Consider the following 19024-nt stretch of genomic DNA (forward strand, 5'->3'; position numbering starts at 1 on the left):
GGGGACTCTCCTCACCCACCACCAGTGTGCAGCATCCACCTGGATGTCTACGGCAACGGCAGCCATAGTGCGCCAGTACGCTCACCACACAACAGCTGTTGCGAGTACAGTTATATAGCCAATTCAAAGATGGGGATTATTAGGAGGCCATGCTTGATAAGGGCCAATGGGGGGAATTTGGCCAGGACACCGGGATTACACCCCTACTTTTTGCGAGAAGTGCCCTGGGGTTTTTAGTGACCACAGAGAGTCAGGACCTTGGATTAACAACTCATCTGAAGGACGGTGCCTTTTTACAGTATAGTGTCCCTGTCACTATCATGGGGTGTTAGGACCCTAACAGACCGCAGGGTGAGCACCCCCTGCTGGCCTCACCAACACCTCTGAATGGATCTCTGTGCTTAACTAAAACTATCTTGGAATTTTAAGAATCGATATCGGGGTCATTTCCACTGAAGTTAATGAACAATCAGAACATTTTTATTTTTACCCAGCCCTAATCCCTATTATTTTTTTTTAAGTGATATATTTTGTTTTATAGGTTATAAACAAAGCAAGATCAAATTATTTTCACCTACTTACGTACCCCCTGGGGTAGGCATTCAGGGGATGATTCAGTAAGTACCTGACCGAACAAGTCTGCCTGCTTTCTAAGCATTCAGAACCACAGGAAATACTTTCACTTTTCAACTTCATGCTCATACTAGTGATTTCAGTCCAAAACTCTTTCCACTGACTGATTTTAATGTTTAAGTTGGAGTTAGAGCAGTTCAACCATCAACACAAATTCCATTGTCGCCAGCACGCACTCTGCCATTCATCCACCCAGAGAGAGAAAACATAAAACTTATCACAACTAAAAGATAATCACCCATTTTTTAGGAAGGCTCTGTATGTGTGCTTTGTGCAACTTCAGACACTAAGATAAAGGTAAACATTCAGCGAAGGACAGTAAAACTGCCACACGGAATTGACTTACTGATGAAATCAAACGATTTCCCAATAAGAATGCTCTCACGAACATGCCAGGGGTGTGATCCTTACTGTTTCTGCTGGTTCAGTAACCTCTCTGACTGACTGTTGCGAAGTATTATTATTTTATGTGAGAGAGACATTATTGACGACTGGCATGCAACACCTTTTTGTTGCTTCTCAATGCGTGAGGAAATGAGTCTGTATACAACCTCTTGACTTGAACTACACAGAGTACTACTGCCTTTATGACCCCCACACTAGGGGTGGGAATCAGTGAGCGTGCTTACATGCATGATCGTACACTGATGTGTGTGGTCATGTAAATGCCATAAAGGATTTTCTCTTATCAGGTTAAGGTCATAAATGGTTAAAGCATAAACTGACTGACACATGTAGATTTTTGCCCATTACCCATATTTGTTGCATGTAAACAGCTTTATTTAGCTTTTTCTGTTGATGTGCAATTTGTATTTAGAAATATCTTTGGTTTACATTTTTCATATTTCAATAATGTAATTTTTAAAGCAATTTCATTAAAAATCATTAAAGAAAGAAAGAATATTCACTGATCCCTCGACGACGTAATTTAATTATCGCTATCTTTTTTATAAAAACATAATGAAAAAAAAAACGAAAAAAACACGAACATATTTCCTGCATATCTCCCAGCCCTATTGCGCAAGTCTGTTTTTGACACCAAAAGCAGAAAATAATACGATGAATTCAAGTCTCATGTAAACATGTTTTTTGCATTGGAATAAACAGATTTTTGGTAGTTATCGTATTGGTGTGCATGTAAATGTACTCAGTGTGTCTATGATCTTTATGTTTCATGTATTGCAATTCAAAAAGATTTAATTTAAAACTTAGGTTATAGATATTCTGAGCTTACATTATGGTCAAATAGAAATAATTGAGTGTTTGTTGTTCTAATGTCACATTATGTTTCATTTTCCCACACACTTACTCTGAGTGGTAGTAAGTCTAATTGTTCTCAAAATAGTATTGTGAAAAATGCAACTGAAAAAAGAAAACACAAACACATCCCAGTATTGCAAAAACCACTTGAAAGGCTTTTTGCAGTCATTTCCTCATTTGGTAGCTATGTGCAAAAAACCAATACATCCAAACCTAGGATAATGAAAACAATGTTTACAAAGCATGCAAACTCAAAACTTTCCCATTAGCTCAATGCACTAGACAGAGAGAGTAAGCATAGTTGTTAGTTGTCAAGCGAAGGGCATTCGTGTTTGTACGTTGACGTGCTTGTGTGTAAGAGTCTGAGCTTAAGATGTGACTCTGCCCTGCACCAGGCCATCTGCTAAGAGGAGGGTGCCACTGCGTCTCCCCCCGATCCGTCAGGGATTATCCTGTTATGCGCTTTAGATGCCTGAGGATTCCACGCAGCAGTTAAAACCAAGCAGGTAGGACAAATCTCTATGACCATTGCTTGAAAAAGACAAAGAAAACGAGATAAGGATGGCCTTGCCATCATCCCCATCACATGCAGCATTAATGTACAGTGTTTCTGTGTGCTTTTCAGGAATCATGGTAGATGTTCTACTCTATAAAATCAGTACACAAACCAATCCTTCATCATACAAGTGACAATGAAAACTTACAACAATATTATAACATAACAACTTGTGCTTATGTGACTAACATAGTTCTTTAAGAAAGGAAAAGATTCACCCCTGGAGTCACGAGTTTGAATCCAGGGAGTGCTGAATGACTCCAGCCAGGTCTCCTAAGCAACCAAACTGGCCCGGTTGCTAGGGAGGGTACAGTCACATGGGGTAACCTCCTTGTGGTCGCGATTAGTGGTTCTCGCTTTCAATGGGGCATGTGGTAAGTTGTGCATGGATCGAGGAGAGTAGCATGAGCCTCCACATGTGGAGTCTCCGCCGTGTCATGCACAGCGAGCCACGTGATAAGATGCGCGGATTGACTGTCTCAGAAGCAGAGGCAACTGAGACTTGTCCTCTGCCACTCGGATTGAGGTGAGTAACCGCGCCACCACGAGGACCTACTAAGTAGTGGGAATTGGGCATTCCAAATTGGGAGAAAAGGGGCTAAAATTAAAGACAAGTATACTTGGTCAACTGCCAACGATAGCATAATGTCCTGGATGTTGATAAGTCACTGCAGCATTCCAGTCTACCAAAATATCTATTAAGGCCCCGATATACTTCATATGAAATCAAAGAACGAATGGGTGTGACGTCATTTCGAACAAAATCTGGCCAAAAAGTTGTTTTTGCATTCGTTTTGGTGGTTTGTAGCAGCTCAAACAATTCTTACCGGCTGCTAAACACCTTCTTACTGCCACTGGTCCACGTCATCGGTAGGTGAGACCTAGAGCGGCTGACATCTAATTCTGTTTACGTTGTTCAGTCAGTCAAAATCAGTCAAATTACATTAAAGAAATTACATTAACATTACATTAACAGAGTGTAACTGGCGCATATTATGGCCGCGTATAGCGTGTTAGCACATTAGCGTCATGAATTGAGAACGTAAACAAGACAAATGAAAAACATTTCTACTGCATATATATTACTTAAAAATCATGTGTAGTTAAAGTGGTTAAAACAACTTCTTTTACTGACCTCGTGTGAATTCTACTCATAGAATGAGGAATAAAGTCATTGATAACACATTTTAATGTTAGGTTGTAAGGAGCGTCCTCATATTTAAATGTACTTCTAAATGCCACCCACAGCGGTGTGGCAGGTGTCTAAATGTTCGCAAACAGTATACTATTGCTCGGCTGTTTAAAACGTCTTTTAACCACTACATGAAGAAGAACTTCTCCGAAAGTATATCGGGTCTTTACTGTTCACCTAGCTACTGTGCATATCATAACGCAGTACTCAAAAATGAAAACTATTAACATTAGTTTACATGTCAAGGACTATATCATCTAGTGGAAGGATGGCACTAAATTTATTTAATGCCCGTTTGCTCTCATTCTCAGGTGAGTGAAGAATTACTCCAGACACATAGGCCAGCTTTCACTTGCTCTTTTGGCTCACCATCATCACAGCTCAGAAGTGGTGATTCTAGCCTAGATTATGAATAAATGATGCAGGGCCAAGCAAACAATGAGTCAGCCATCTGAGTAATGGTGTTTATCTGTGTCAATGTTTGCACAGAGTGCCACATGGTACAGTCATATGCATTACATTATGGTCCTTTCAAAATATAGCACAACACTCGTAGGTTAAAAAATGAACAGAAAGTTATGTATAAATAGGACTACAGGCCTGTGTTTTGGCTATATGGAGGAGGAAAGTGGGCTTTTGTGTTGATTTTAAATGTGCAATACAAGTGGCTCATTACTGGTTGGTGGTAGATGCAGAGAATTATGATGTTAATTCATTTGATTAAAAATCCCTAACATCTGAACTCAACTGATCTACTGTTAGTGGCCACCAATATTCCTCACAATTTCATGAAAAATCCACAAAACATGTGAGAGGACTCATAATACAGATTATACAGAGATGTTAGAATTTTAAGAGCACCTGTTTCTGTAGAATTACAAACAAACTTAGATATTAAAAAATATATACATAAGGACTGCATTTGTAATGGACTTTTGAAGAGATGACTTGGGTGAAGTCAATGACATGTCCGGGTCATATTTCATCCCAAAATCAAAATAATATAAAATAGGACATTATATTTAACATAAATAAAATTAACCCTGTTTTGGGACCATTACAGTTTTAATAAATTAACATGACTTATGGTGTTGCCATCTTATACTCTATTTTTAAAACATTTGTTTATCTGTCAAGCAACCGACAGTTCAAATAAATGCAAATAAAGCCTACAGTGTCAGTACTTTGTTGCTACTTGTCCCACAACACACACAAGTACACACACAATTGAGTTGGCTACAACTACTGCTGCCATAATCACTAGAAAATGTACACAAACATCATTAATATTCCTGTGTAGTGCTCACAGATCTTCCTCTGAAACATGCATCATATCAGCCAGGATCAAAACTATGTCCCTCTGACTCACGAATTCTGCGCTACTGTCAGTCCGTGACAAAAGCAGGCGGTGAATTAAGCCCCGTACACACATGCAGTGACTTTATCGCTTGATGTCGCTAGTGGGCATTCCTACTGCTGTCGCTCTAACGTTATTGGTGGACTGCACCTATTTATTTATTTACTTTTAAAAACATTTTATCCCCTTTTTTCCCAATTTGGAATGCCCAATTCCCACTACTTAATAGGTCCTCGTGGTGGCGCGGTTACTCACATCAATCCGGGTGGCGGAGGACAAGTCTCAGCTGCTTCCGCTTCTGAGACAGTCAATCCACGCATCTTATCACGTGGCTCATTGTGCATGACACCGCGGAGACTCCCAGCATGTGGAGGCTCATGCTACTCTCCGCGATCCACGCACAAATTACCATGCGCCCCATCGAGAGCGAGAACCATTAATCACGACCACAAGGAGGTTACCCTGTGTGACTCTACCCTCCCTAGCAACTGGGCCAATTTGGTTGCTTAGGAGACCTGGTTGGAGTCACTCAGCACACCCTGGATTCGAACTTGCGACCCCAGGGTTGGCAGTCAGCGTCAATACTCGCTGAGCTACCCAGGCCCCCAGCTGCACCTATTTTTGAAAATACGATCAAAGATTAGGCATTTTGTAGGTAAAACTACAATTTCCCTAAAAAAAAAAATTAACATTCTGCTGTGGAGAGTGTTTTTATATGAACTGCAGCAGTGCTCCCTGCATCATATCATTTATCAGATGAACAATCATATCAAACTCACTCAGACTCCCAACAATTTCTATTCCACACATAATTTTTTATTATATCTGTGGTTACGGACCAATCATATAGAACAGTGAAAACGCTCACAGAAACTTCTCCTCTGTCTTACCTGCACTCGACTCCATTATCTCAAAGGAGACGGATGACGTAAGCTGCACTGACACCATCTTCACTACTACTGGTTGTCGCTCCTGAAAGTCACTCCTCATTTACATAAAGTTAAACTTTTGTCAACTTTGTCGCATCGCTCGCCACACCCGCATCTAGTCACCAGAGGTCGCTGTCGCTCGTGTCGCCGGAAGTCACCAGCTCTCATTGACAATAAATGAGATGAGGTCGCTTTGTCGCTGGAAGTTGCTACATGTGTGTATGGGGCTTTAAAGAGCTCAGGTTAGCAGTTTGAGTGAATCAGCCATCAGTGAGTTCACAACTGACTACCGGATTAGGGGATCGTTATGCGATCTACTGTTGATTTTTTTTTTTATATGAAATTTTTCACTTTGTAGTGTTTATTTTGTTATATATTGTAAAGAATTGTAACAGTGCATATTTTGTTTCCTTTATCTATTTGAGAGAGAGCAGCTGGGAGTGTAGACATTTCCAAATAAGAGACCCTGGTGTATTTAGGGCTTGTTTATAATTAAAAGTCCTCACAGTAAGGGAAGACTAAAAAACTTAACACATTTTATGTTTATACATATATATTATTAGCGGTCATCTCTTCAGCTTTCAATCTTACTTCTGAACAACCATCTACATTGAGCAATTCTGTAATTTGGCTACTAAAACAGTCATTTGGCCCCTTAATGTTTCAGTTTAGGAGCCCATGGCTCCATAATGATTGTATTTATTTTTTGACTGGAGCCCTGCTCACTAGTGTCCAGAGTGTCTGGTGCTGATGCTTTACCCAGAGAAGAGAGAATGGAAGCTTATGCTGTTGGCACAATGGCATGCTGCTTTGAATTATAAAAATGTTTTGCCTACAATAGGGACCATATACAAATTGTACACATGCATGCAAGCTTAACTTACAAATGGACAAAAATTACAAGTACACCACCATCTCTCCCTCCACTGGTACATACACACAGACATGCACAATAATAATAATATACATGAACGCAATTCTGTCTTTCTTTTAAATATGCCCCAATGCACACTCTGTCATCAACCTCTCTCTGTTTCCCCATTTGTGCACACAAACACCATTTGGCTTGGGTTCATAAAAAATTTACAGTTTGTTCCATTAAAGATTCACCACAGCAGCGCTGTTACGTTTATCGTGCCTCTGCCAGTCAGCCTCCAGAGAGCAGCGAGCATTCCAGAGCCCTTATAATACGGGAGGGCTGTGATGCTGCAGCTGATCTGAGAGAGGCCAGAGAGGGAAAGAGAGATGTGTAGAGGAAGAAAGTGGTGATATACGGAGAGGGTCCTAGCCCCTTATTCCATTTAGATCCACTGCAGGCTGTGCTCCTCAATTATTCAGCAGTGTTTCACGTGCTTTCTGACATCACCAGCACCCAGTCACATACTGCTTGCTCGCAATGCCTGTGTCTCAGCCACAGGCTCCACGCAGCCCTGGATCGCACCACTGACTACCATGACACAGACAGAAAGACAAGCATGCTAACGTAAGAATGTTTAGGACAGCAAAACCATACATGGTCATAGAACTGTATAAAAAATATGTTACATAAGAAACAGTTAAGCTATGCCACAGCAAATACGAGAGATCAGGATGTAAGATCAGAGTAACCAGAGATTAGATCACATTATTTGTTCTTAGGCTCTACAATTACATACAATTTGCCTTTACATTTCATTGGATTAATCTGAACCTTATGCAAAGCAGAAACTAAAGAAGTAAAAGCCCCACATTCAAATAAATCAGACAATGTGCAATTAAATTGCATTCGAAAATACATTTAATAATGAACAACTCCGAATATTTAGAACATACAGTCTGATTGTTTATTCATTACAGAAGAATAACAATCTCTCAGGATGATGCCAACAGGTTGCGTGACATGCCCTCATTCTGGAAAGCCATGAAGAAAACTATGCAAAGTAAAAGTAAATACTACCCTGAATACATTAAATTTGGGTTCAACCACAATGTGGTTTTTTGTGCGTTAAATTAATGGCTGTAGAGCATGAAACCACCCAAATTCAGAAGACGTTTAGAAACTAGGGATGGGCATTTTGGTCATTTTGTCTACTCGAGTACTCGGATTAATTACTCAAGTACTCGTCGAGTACTCAAGGGGCAATTACATGTTCATAACTGTATATATAATAACATGTCTGACAAACGTCTATGGCTGCTGCATTGCGTCTTGTTGTTCCAGTGTATCGTCTATCCATTATTATAGGCTGTTATAAAATAATCGGTTTCAAAATGTACAAAAGATTGCATAATCAAAATATAATGCATCATATTTTGTCATTATGTTAAGATTCACTGCCCAACTCTGAAAAAATGTGCACAACATGCGTCTGTCTGTTCTTCCTTCAGGTTACTGTAGTAATCTTAGTAAGTGCGTACCAGTTTTTTAGTGACTGTCTGAACCGTCTATTTTCAAATAACAGGAGATGCCATATCCATTGCGTTTTAACAAGCGTGTTAAGTTGAAGTTCAGTTTTGAAGATGCTGCATTGTGTTCCATTTAACTGCGCTCTGTCTAGCTGTTTGAAACACTCTCCTGCTGTACACTGCCACACGCGCCTGGTGTGTATGTGCAAGTGTGTGTGTGTGTGTGTGTGTCCCCAAATGTTCGCTCTTGTGAGGAAAGCCACGATGCTATTGTTGTTGCTGTGATTCATGAAGCTTTCCATTCAACTCAGAGAGTCTGAATTTCCACCTTTCAACTGAGGAAAGTGCAACGGAATGACACTTTATATCGGATATCTAACTTGGAATCTCGAGCGGAAATCATCATTCATTTCGTCGAGATGCAGGTGTGCGTTACGTCATGCAGGGCGGGGAGGTTTAGTCAGTGACAATCATTCACTTTTATTAAATATCCATTAATGAGTCAAAGTTCTTACATTAAATGATAATAAAACGTGTTTAGCAAACATTTTGCAGAGACAGGTGTTCAAAACATGGTTAATTACACTCTCTTTGTTTTGATTATTGTAACGATAGCATTGCAGCGTCGTATCAGATTTTTTTGCCATGAGAAGTCTCTGATAATCAATGTACCCCTCAAAGTCACAACTTAATCAATCTCAAAATTAAAAATAAGCTCCATCTTTGACACGTTTGTGTTTAGTTGTCAGGTAATTGACACTGGATTTCAAATTAAGTGAAAAGTCACATCATGCGTGATCACTATCGATCATCGTTTTCATGATCGATCATTACTGCCACGTCCGAGTACCCGAGTCCTCAAGTACTCGTGCCCATCCCTATTAGAAACCAAACCCTTGGGCCTATGCAGTTGCTCTAAATACTATGAGGTATAAAAAATTGTTAGAATGAGTAACTGCAGACTGTCCCGGCCTTTGAAAGATGACAGAGCAAATGATGGCACAGAGATGATAATAGCTTAATACATGTCTGTTAAGAGGTTGGCATGTCAAGAGATGTCTCTGGACTTCAATAAAGGCCAAGAGATTGGGGAGATTTAGCGGGAGGGGGCTTTGGCACTTGTGTGGGCCCCACCAAAATGAATAGCACTGTTGCTTTTTAATGCAGTGCCAGCCAGCATGATGAAGAGTTTGAAGAAAAACAGTTGCCAGGTTACTTTAAAGGAAGCCTATGAGAGACGCCAAACTGTGCTGATCTAATTATCTTTTGTTTTTTGTCCAAGGATCTTTTAAATAAATCTGCTGTTTACTGGCCACCCTTGGGGACTGCAGTGTACACACAAATGCACACACGCACACCCACAAAGAGAACGGGGTCTGTTTTAATTTAGCTTGAAGGTCTATGGACAGAACAATCAATTCTCCAGCTCTGGCCTTTTCAATACATCCACACTCCACATGCATTCACACCGTCTCACCTAAAAATGGCAACAAAGGGCAAAAGAGTTTTGCAAAACTAGAGGAAAAATGTTAGACCTTATAAACATAAAAAATGTTTATGTTAGATCTTATAGTTCATATGCTGAAACTTCCCCAAAGGCAGTCAAAACTTCATTAAGTGCATTAAGACACCAGATGCCTTTCAGGAAAAATATGGTTGTTTGATGGACTGTTTGACTGGAAAAAAAAGAGAATGCTTAATGAGAGATAATAAGCGGCTGGAAACTCTGTATGTGGCGTGTAATTACTGGGGCTTGCTAAGGCAAGCTTCACTCTTGCTACTGCTCATCCTTAAGGTTATATATGAACAAATCTCTAACCCCAAGACATTGCCGCGTAGCTCATCCTGTACAGTTTGTGCTATGGACATGAATGATAACTCAAATCATGCAGCTTGTTGAGGACAGAAGTGTAAGTACTTTTCTTAGCAATTCGAATTACAATTTTTGTCCAGTTAGCGATAAATTGGCTGAAAAATCCCTTTACTTACATGGAAGGACTTTAGTCAAATCCAGGGACCAAGACATCATAGAGACTTGGTGGTGGGCTCTTTTGAATTGGACCAGTAAGAAACTGGTCCGTTGCTCTGAGCCTTGCTGTTTTTTAAGTATTTTTAAAACTTAGTGTAAAGTTAATAAAAGTAAAAAAATTGAACTTCCTTCTACCTGCTTTTTAACACAAGAATGCATCCTCTGCTTACACTCTCTAATTCTCTCAATACATTGTTGACCACTGTTGCTGCCCCAGACTTTAAGTCACCATATACAGTGTGGACACAAATTGCCACCCCCTTTTAACCACCACTCAAAAAGCCACCATAACAAATCACAAAATAAGGCCCCATTTTGCCACATGTGCATAGTTGTAGCTGTTACTGGACTTTGGTTAATGTAAAAAAATTGAAAATTAATTAATGTGATTTCATTAACATTGCCATCACCTCCAAGCATTCACGAACCCTAGCTGATCATCCAAAAGACATTTAATTAAAATCCTTTTGATTCAGTTCAACCCAAGATAGCCCAACCTGCTCCTATCATGTACAGGACAGGGACACAGAGTAGGGGTGCACAGATCGATTGGCCACCAATCTAAATCAGCCAATCTTCATCTTAAACCTGTGATCGTCAAACAGCCGATTGTGCCTAGATTCAGGGCAGATCTTTTTTTTTTATTGCATCATGGACAAAATCACACATACACTGCTACCCTAAAGAATGAGAGCCTGCTCAGCCATCAAAGCATGACATTGCGACCAATAAAGGGTGAGTTGTCGGCAATTCTGAGCATTCACTAATTTGATGAATATGCCGGTTTGTTTTAAAAATGTGTATGAATTACATGTGTCTGAATTGTAATGTGTCCATTTTCAAGAGTTATGAATTAAACAACAAATAAACATGCAAATACAAATCTGAGTATACTAGGGTTGCTCCGATCCCAAAATTTTGGCTTCGGTACGATACCAGCCCTGGTACCTCGGTATCAATACTAACACGATACTTAAGCAACAAATAAAAAATAAAAAACTCAGATTGTTTGTTAAATTACACAGAAAATTACTGAAACATTTTTTTTTTGCATAAAGTCTTATAGATACAAATTATGCCTTTTCTGGTTTTATTTCTCTGGATTCCATGTTAAATATTTTAATTAAATGTTATGATCAAATTGTGTTTAATCAGATACATACTGTACAGCTTTGATCAAATGAAAATATAATAATTTATAAATAATTATTTTTGTTAAAAAAACAAAAAAAGGGCTTTACAGTATTAATGAAAACATTAAATGAAAACAATCTGTTTACCTGAGGCTGCGATGGCTGAACATCAACATGCTGTTATTCAGCTTATGTGATATTGCTTACAGATAATAATAATACTAATAATAACCATTAAATATTATATTATTGTTATTATGAGTATCATTGCTACTACTTTGAATATTACACTTTTATACAGTTGTAATATTTTTCTGTCATAATCTCTTCAATTTCACGCATCCAGTTAAATAAAGCACTTATTTCAGTGAGACTTATTTTAAAAGACCTCTGAAGTTCTTCCTGTTTTTAAACAGTTCATTATTTCAAGCTTCCCGTGACTCGTGAGCTGAAATCTCCGGTGAAAAAGGTCATTTGAGTGTTCACAGCCGTTTATACACACTGCTCTGCAGATGGATACTATTGGACACACTGGATGAAAATCAAGCATTAGTAGTGTGTGCTGCGTGTGTACTGGGTGTGTGCACGTGCGCCTGTGTGTGTGTAAAGGAGATGACAGAGCACAGAGGTGCCTCTCATTCTTTCTGTGGCTCACAGCACATGTGGCTGTATATTATTTAATTAAATGATATCCTTCTGCTGTTTAATGATCACAATTGGCCATATCAAGATTATTTTTATTATTTTCAAATAGCCTTTGATTTCATCTCAAAACTCTCACATTACATTACATTTTGATGGCAGCATACTTTAATATCGTACCGAATAAACTTTTTTGTTAACGAGACTTAGTAACGGTATACTGCGCAACCCTACAGTATACATGATGTTGCGCAAGTCTCGACAATCAGACGATAAAAATATTCATGACTGGTTTTGGAGATTGTAATGGATATATCTAGCTCATTTTTGCATATCTTTGCTGTATGTGTTATTCTCTCATGGTGTTTACTGGTTGCCAGTATGTCACAATGATCTTTGATAGTGACAACAGAACTATTCATTACTGTTTTCAATTCAAATAAATGTTAGGATTCCACAATTAATGGAAACTGAATGTAATTTAACAGTATGGGCCATTAACATACAACTGCAGAATATAACTTTCAAAAGTGTGACAAAAGGCACTTTAAAAAGAAAAATCTGTGATCGGATTGGTATTGGCCGATTGCAGTGTTAAAATATCAGTATCGGCCTCAAATTGTCTTACCACTAACACAGTGTCTCCATTCCCGGAGTCTTCTGCTCTTGTTTGTGATAAAACAGATATAATGTCTGGGGCTCAAATATCCCGGAAATCTTCGCTAACAGCATAATTAGCACTGATGATCACTGACAGTGAGTTGTGACTCAAGCGAGATAAAGAAAGAATACATCAAAGAGTCGGTAGAGATTTTTCTTTAACATTTATACCACGGTAGATGCAATTGTGCAGCAATCAGGGGTCTGGACTGCTTAACATCATTTACATGTAAGAGCAGCAAAGAAGCATGGAGTAATGCAAAATTACAGACTGTATTTAAGCTATTTTATAACTGCTTTGAATATGGCTCAGCCAATAAGAATTTTAAGTCTGAAGATTTTGGTCATACCGCCCATATCCTATCCTACATACTAAAAAGTGACAACATACAGCTCTTCAAAAAGGCATGGAGTTAGAGTAAGAGAAAGTGCATTATTTAATGTTTTTTAAATACCTTTTAAATGTAACAAAATACGTAGATTTAGTTACTTTAAGAATGATGGCACAAGTGTTGACACAAACAGAAAATTGTATATACTAGGAAGACATTAGGGCAGGTCAAATGCACCAACCTAACCAATGGAATAGTAAAATGGAGCACCTTACCTCTCGCTGACAACTTTTTTGTGTTGATGATCTTAGCAGCATATTCCTGGCCGGTTGATTTCTTTACACATCGCCGAACAACAGAGAAGGCACCCCTGTTTAAAAGAAATGCAAGTCAACACATGAAAAAAAGTCTGGGATTCAATGAGTAAAAAATGTCTCATAATCCTAACATCCCACATGAAGCCAATTAGACAAAAAAAAAAAAAAACGACATAGCACTTGCTCTGAACATTTAGCATTAAATGCATTGCACTCCAACATTCTTCAAAATTATTATTTACAAAAAGGCCAATGTTTCCCAAATGATGGCAACTTTATCACTGAGTAAATGGAGCCAGCAATCATGAATAGCCTACTGCAAAAAATTAAATAAAATCTGCACTGCTAGCAGCAACAAACGGAATTACAAGTAAAAAAATCTAAACAGGTTTCCTAAACACTCCCCACACGTTGCCCCGCCCCAAACTTATGCCATTGGCAGAAAACCACCACCAAGTTTTCTGATTGGCTTACATGTGCGGGCCACGGTCAGATGTTTACACCAAGGGTCTTCAACAGGGGGTCCGCTGTGGTACCGCATGGGGTCCGCAAATTATTGCTTGATCCACCATTGGCATTTGTAAATCAGTCACTCACACGTGAGCGACAGTGAGAGAGAGAAGTATGAATTTTTGTCTATCCACAGGTTGAAGTCCTTCGCAGCTGCATGCCAAACCTTAAAGTGTGACTAAACAGCGCTAGTCAGTTGAAGCGCGCAGCCCGGATAAACCCTTCACACGAGACACGACCACTGCTCATCACGAGCCACTCAATGCACGACACACATCAGGTTCTGCAGTGCTGCAGTGGAGGTAAAACACGTCTGTTTTGCGTTGGTCATGCTGTGTGGTTGAGCAGTGACAGCCTACAGTTTTTTTTTATTATTATTAGTTGCTTTTTGCTTTCAGAACAATAGCTTACTTGCCTGTTGTAAATAAATAGTTACCGCTGAGATTATCAAGCTGGCATACACGGTTCTTAACATTCCACACATACAAGATGGTGACTCATTGTTTCCTCATTACAAATTTTTACTCAATGAAATGAACAGTAATTTGGAAATATATGTATAAAATCGATCACTCACATGAGATGAATGCTCCATTTTAGTAACCTTATAAAAGTTGTTTTATTCTGCATGGACAGGGTCTGTCTGTTTTTCTTTCTGTCTGTTTGACTGTCTATCTATCTGTCTTTTTCTTTCTTTTTGGAGGAGATTTGGCACAGGGATTAACAGTGGAAATTAAAAATGTCACTTCATGCTAAATTGTTGCAAACCCCTGCTGCCCTGCTTAAAAGACCAGCTAAAACTAGCCTAAGCTCTAACTGGTTTCAGAGGGGGTTTGAACACTTTTTAGCTGGTCAGGCTGGGAGACCAGCTAGCCTTCCAGCTTAAACCAGCTTGGCCAGGCTGACCAGCCAAGACCACCCTGACCAGCTAAGACCAGCCTGACCAACTAAGACCACCCTCCAGCTAAGATCAGCATGACCAGACGAAAAGTGTTCAAAACCCCTTTAAAACCAGCCTGACCAGCTACTGTATGGCCAGGCTGGGCGACCAGCTAAAACCAGCCAACCAGCTTATGCTGGTTTTAGCTGCTCTTTCAGCAGGGCATCATTTAATGGTTATTTCAATGGCTTTGCAATGTAAACATCATGAAGTATGTACATACAATAAATTGGTACTGTAGCACCATACATGTTTTTATAGGCATAAAACACAACACTCAATTTTATACAATATGTAACGGGGGTCCAGGCTCCGTCTCTCTACCCACAAAGGGGTCCTTGGCCTGAAAATGGTTGAAGACCCCTGGTTTACACAGATGTTTACAGGTTAACAGGTGTTTACTCAGGAAATTAAATCTCTCAGGACACCTATTTAAGTGAAATCTGTTAGGTATTAGTGGAATTCCAGAAAAATGAGAGTTCAACAATTACAACAGCTTTAACAACAAACTGTCAGTAAAACGCCCGTCACATCGTAGTGACACGTCTAACGTCACGTCAAACTTTCCATTTCACAACCAAAACGGAATTAAGGCGACAACTACTGCAGCATGTTCACTTCCTTCATTTCTTATTAATGTTGTCAACAAATGTAACCGACCACCCAATGACGGTGACATATGATGCTAAAAACGCAGCAACAGCCACATTTCCCCGTTCGTGTGGCACGTCTATGGTTACACAAGTCTGCAGCAAAGCCTTTCATCCTGCGTGGCAGCAGTCATCATCAGTCATATTGCTACATATATGCTATAAAAGTTTGGTTGTGCATAAAAAACACACACGGGTGGAGATCACAAAGCTTAAACGCCACCATCTCAAGGGTTTCCCTTTCTAACAAATGTCCTTTAACGGCTAGATTTATCGATAAAGTGACGGTAAAGTATAGCATGTTGCATCATGACGACACGAAAGGCTTTGAAAGCACCCTGTAGCGCGCGAGCAAGATGTTAAGAAACGCATCTAAAGATTAACAAAGAAACGAGCGTCGAGAACATAAGAGGTAACGACAACACATTTTTCACACCGACTAAATCGGGTGGGTTGCGCTGGTTTTTTAAACCTATATGTCTCTCTGTGTGTATGCCGTTGTTTAACACACTGAACTAGACACAGGCAACACGATTCGACACAATGCAGTGAGTGGAGAAAGAGAGAGAGAATGTGTGCAGCGCGTAAATGCAGCGGTGCGGTCGCTTACTTTCCGAGCTCTTCGTACAGCTGATATTCGTCTGTAAACCTGGTGGAGGTTACAATTGTAGCCATGTTGTGCTTGAGAAGGATATCGCCTCTCTGGTGTCCCCGGGACCGCCTCACTCGGGTTTCGGGAGATCTCGCGCTCACTCAAAAGGAAAGGGAGACAGAGAGCGGAGAAGGAAGAGAGAGGTGCTGCTGGTAAGTGGTGGTGTGTGTCGGTGGAGGTGGGGAGAGAAAACAGCCAGCCACGCGAGATTTTCTCCGTCGACGTCGAGGAAGGAGATGACAGTGACAGCCCATATACAGTTTGAGCGTTGATTATAAGGGGTTGTAGTTTTGTCTCGCCGTGCTAGCAGTGTCTATCGGGTGCTGAATTGGTCTTTATTTGGCACATAATTGACTGAAAGCTTAATCATAGAGGTCTAATAATAACAATCAAATATTTGATATTCAGCTGGATAAATAGCACTTCATTAGCATTCTGCATTACTTGAGTGTTTTTTACTTGTCAGTGCTCGTTCTGTTCTTGCAGGATAACATCACAATCAGAAATGTTAATCGCAGTCTGAAGGATTGAGAAACTAAAGACATTTTAATTACAGTGTGGCCAATCCAGAAAGACTTACTTCCTGGAAGAAACTGAAAGTTAAAGCTTAATATTGACAATTGTTTTTCATCGGCAATTGAGGTTGTCTGAGGTGATAAAAATGAGAAATCTTTTGAATTCTTTATGGAATCCTTAGAAACATTTGTGTCAAATTCATAGAAATGTAATCTTTTTGTCCATGCTGGTTTCAAATTTTTTTGAAAAACTTTTGATAGTATTTTCTAAAAAAAAAAAAAAAAAAATCAAGTAAAAAGGTATTGAACAACTTTCCTTGCACCTTGAATACAAGTGTACATAAAATAATCATTCATTTCGAAAAGGATTTCGAACATATTTTTAGTCATATTTCGAGGTAAAAAGTCAAGAATATCAGGGATTTTTATCATGGTTACTCCATATTACCAGAACAAAATGTCAAAATACCTTATATTTAAAAAAAAAAAACTTTACACACAGTCATGAGGATTTAAAGGGGTACTCTCCGATTTATTTTTTTACACCATATGACTTTGATTTGGTAAACAAAAGTTTTTTCAAAGATTAATCATATTTTAAAAGCAAATTGTTTTACTGTTTATTATTTAATAAATATTAAGAAAAGATTATTCTTCACTACTACCTCAGGTCTTTAGTAACCCGGGACCTCATTCCACCCCCTGTACCTCATCCATTTTTTGGAGTTGTGTCTACACCTCTTTAGTATTCTTCAATCTTTCTCTTATAAATAGTGTAAGACAAAAACTGCCTTATATATATATATATTATGGAATTGTAAAAAAAAAAAAAAAAAAAAAAGAAAGAAAATACTGACGCTATTACACACCTATATATATATATTATTATGGCTTAAGTACCAAAAGTGTCAAGGGTCATTAGAGACCCTAGGTGTGTAATAGTTTTTTTTTTTGTGCATTTCCATAAATTATATATATATATATATATATATATTTTATTTTTTATATCTATATAAGGCAGTTTTTGTGTTACACAATTTTTTTTTTTGCACTTCCATAAATTATATTTTTATTAGTATTTTATATCTTATATAAGCTATCACGATATTTATTTCTTTGTTAATTACAAGACAAATAACTACTATATAAATGACTACTATATTACGTTGATTTTCTGTGCAATAATGGTGAATTCTCTGTATCCCTTATGTATGTACACATACATATTTTACATGTTATTTCCTACTCAAGGTGGTGCTTTTTTTTTCAGTGATTGACTTGATTTGCATTTGACATTGCTGTTTGATGAAGAAACAACGTGGAAGTTAAACTATAGCAAGTGTAACACATGAACAGTATGATATGACTATTGTCATTAGGGTGTACTACTGAAATAATATAAGTTGTGCATCTATTTTGACTCAAAAATTGCCAGAGAAAACACATACGTGTATCTTATGTGTTATATGTAGCTCAATGTGTTTGACAGCCAGTTGCGTCTCAGGAAATTTCAGTGTGAAAGTAATGAATCCTGTTCTAGATTTGTCCTGATTTGTTGCATTATCTCTTTGATATATGAAAAATATATTTTATTCTATTCTTTTCTAATTATCTTGAAAATATTTTGAAAACTTTACACTTTCTTGGCATTTTGTAGATCCATTTGTGATAGATATTAGGGATGCAAAAATCTTTTTAGGCTTATATTTGATTTGATTTCTTTGTTTACTATGATACAAGCCTGCCTCAGGTTCGGCCCATTATATTAGGCAAACTCTTATCACTCTTTAGAACAAGAATGTATATGAATATGTAAAAGTGTTTGGTGAAACTACTGTCTCCGGACAGGTACACCGCATGACTGTCTTTATGCCCCATTAAACATAAAAAATAACTTTGAACTCAGTAATTGAAAACATGTTCATCATAAAAGAGGTGAATCCATGTACCATTCGTTTATTTCATTTTCAATTAGGAATTCAAAATCGGAAAAACAAAAAACGACTTATTTCATTATTCGTTTACAAAACCAATATTAAAAAACAAATAATGACTTGTTTTTCGTTATTTTGATTTAATGCTCAAGTTAAAAAATAGGAAATTGGAAAAATAGCCACGGGACACTGTGCGTTTTGATTATTTGATTTCACTAATATATGGCTTGAATATTTTCCTTTCCTCTGATTGGTCAACCTGCACCGTCGTCTTCCTCAATCCTGTGAGACAGAATAAAAGTTCTCTGCTGTTTAATTGTTCAGATGAATATTAAATTCTTTACCATTTATTCTTCAAAACTCGCCACGTTTATTGCAGATGAGCAATCTCTCTCATC

At 38.4% G+C, this 19024-nt stretch overlaps 1 protein-coding gene across 36 annotated transcripts in view; it reads right to left on the bottom strand.

Moving 5' to 3' along the window:
* The window catches only part of LOC127412494 (calcium/calmodulin-dependent protein kinase type II subunit gamma-like), a 92210-nt gene extending 75850 nt beyond the window's left edge, over positions 1–16360 (bottom strand). For 13 of the 36 annotated variants that reach the window (XM_051648922.1, XM_051648912.1, XM_051648921.1 and 10 more), the window contains exons 1-2: positions 16136–16359; positions 13384–13478 (exon numbers count right to left, since the gene is read on the bottom strand). In XM_051648922.1, coding sequence (XP_051504882.1) covers positions 13384–13478; positions 16136–16200 — 160 coding nt within the window. In that variant the 5' untranslated portion in view covers positions 16201–16359. Of the gene's footprint in view, positions 1–13383; positions 13479–16135 lie in introns of all 36 variants that reach the window. The other 23 variants (XM_051648929.1, XM_051648927.1, XM_051648918.1 and 20 more) reach the window with 4 other exon arrangements.
* Positions 16361–19024: the final 2664 nt, after the last annotated feature.

This window comes from Myxocyprinus asiaticus, chromosome 21, assembly GCF_019703515.2.
Source record: "Myxocyprinus asiaticus isolate MX2 ecotype Aquarium Trade chromosome 21, UBuf_Myxa_2, whole genome shotgun sequence".
NCBI lineage: Eukaryota > Metazoa > Chordata > Actinopteri > Cypriniformes > Catostomidae > Myxocyprinus > Myxocyprinus asiaticus.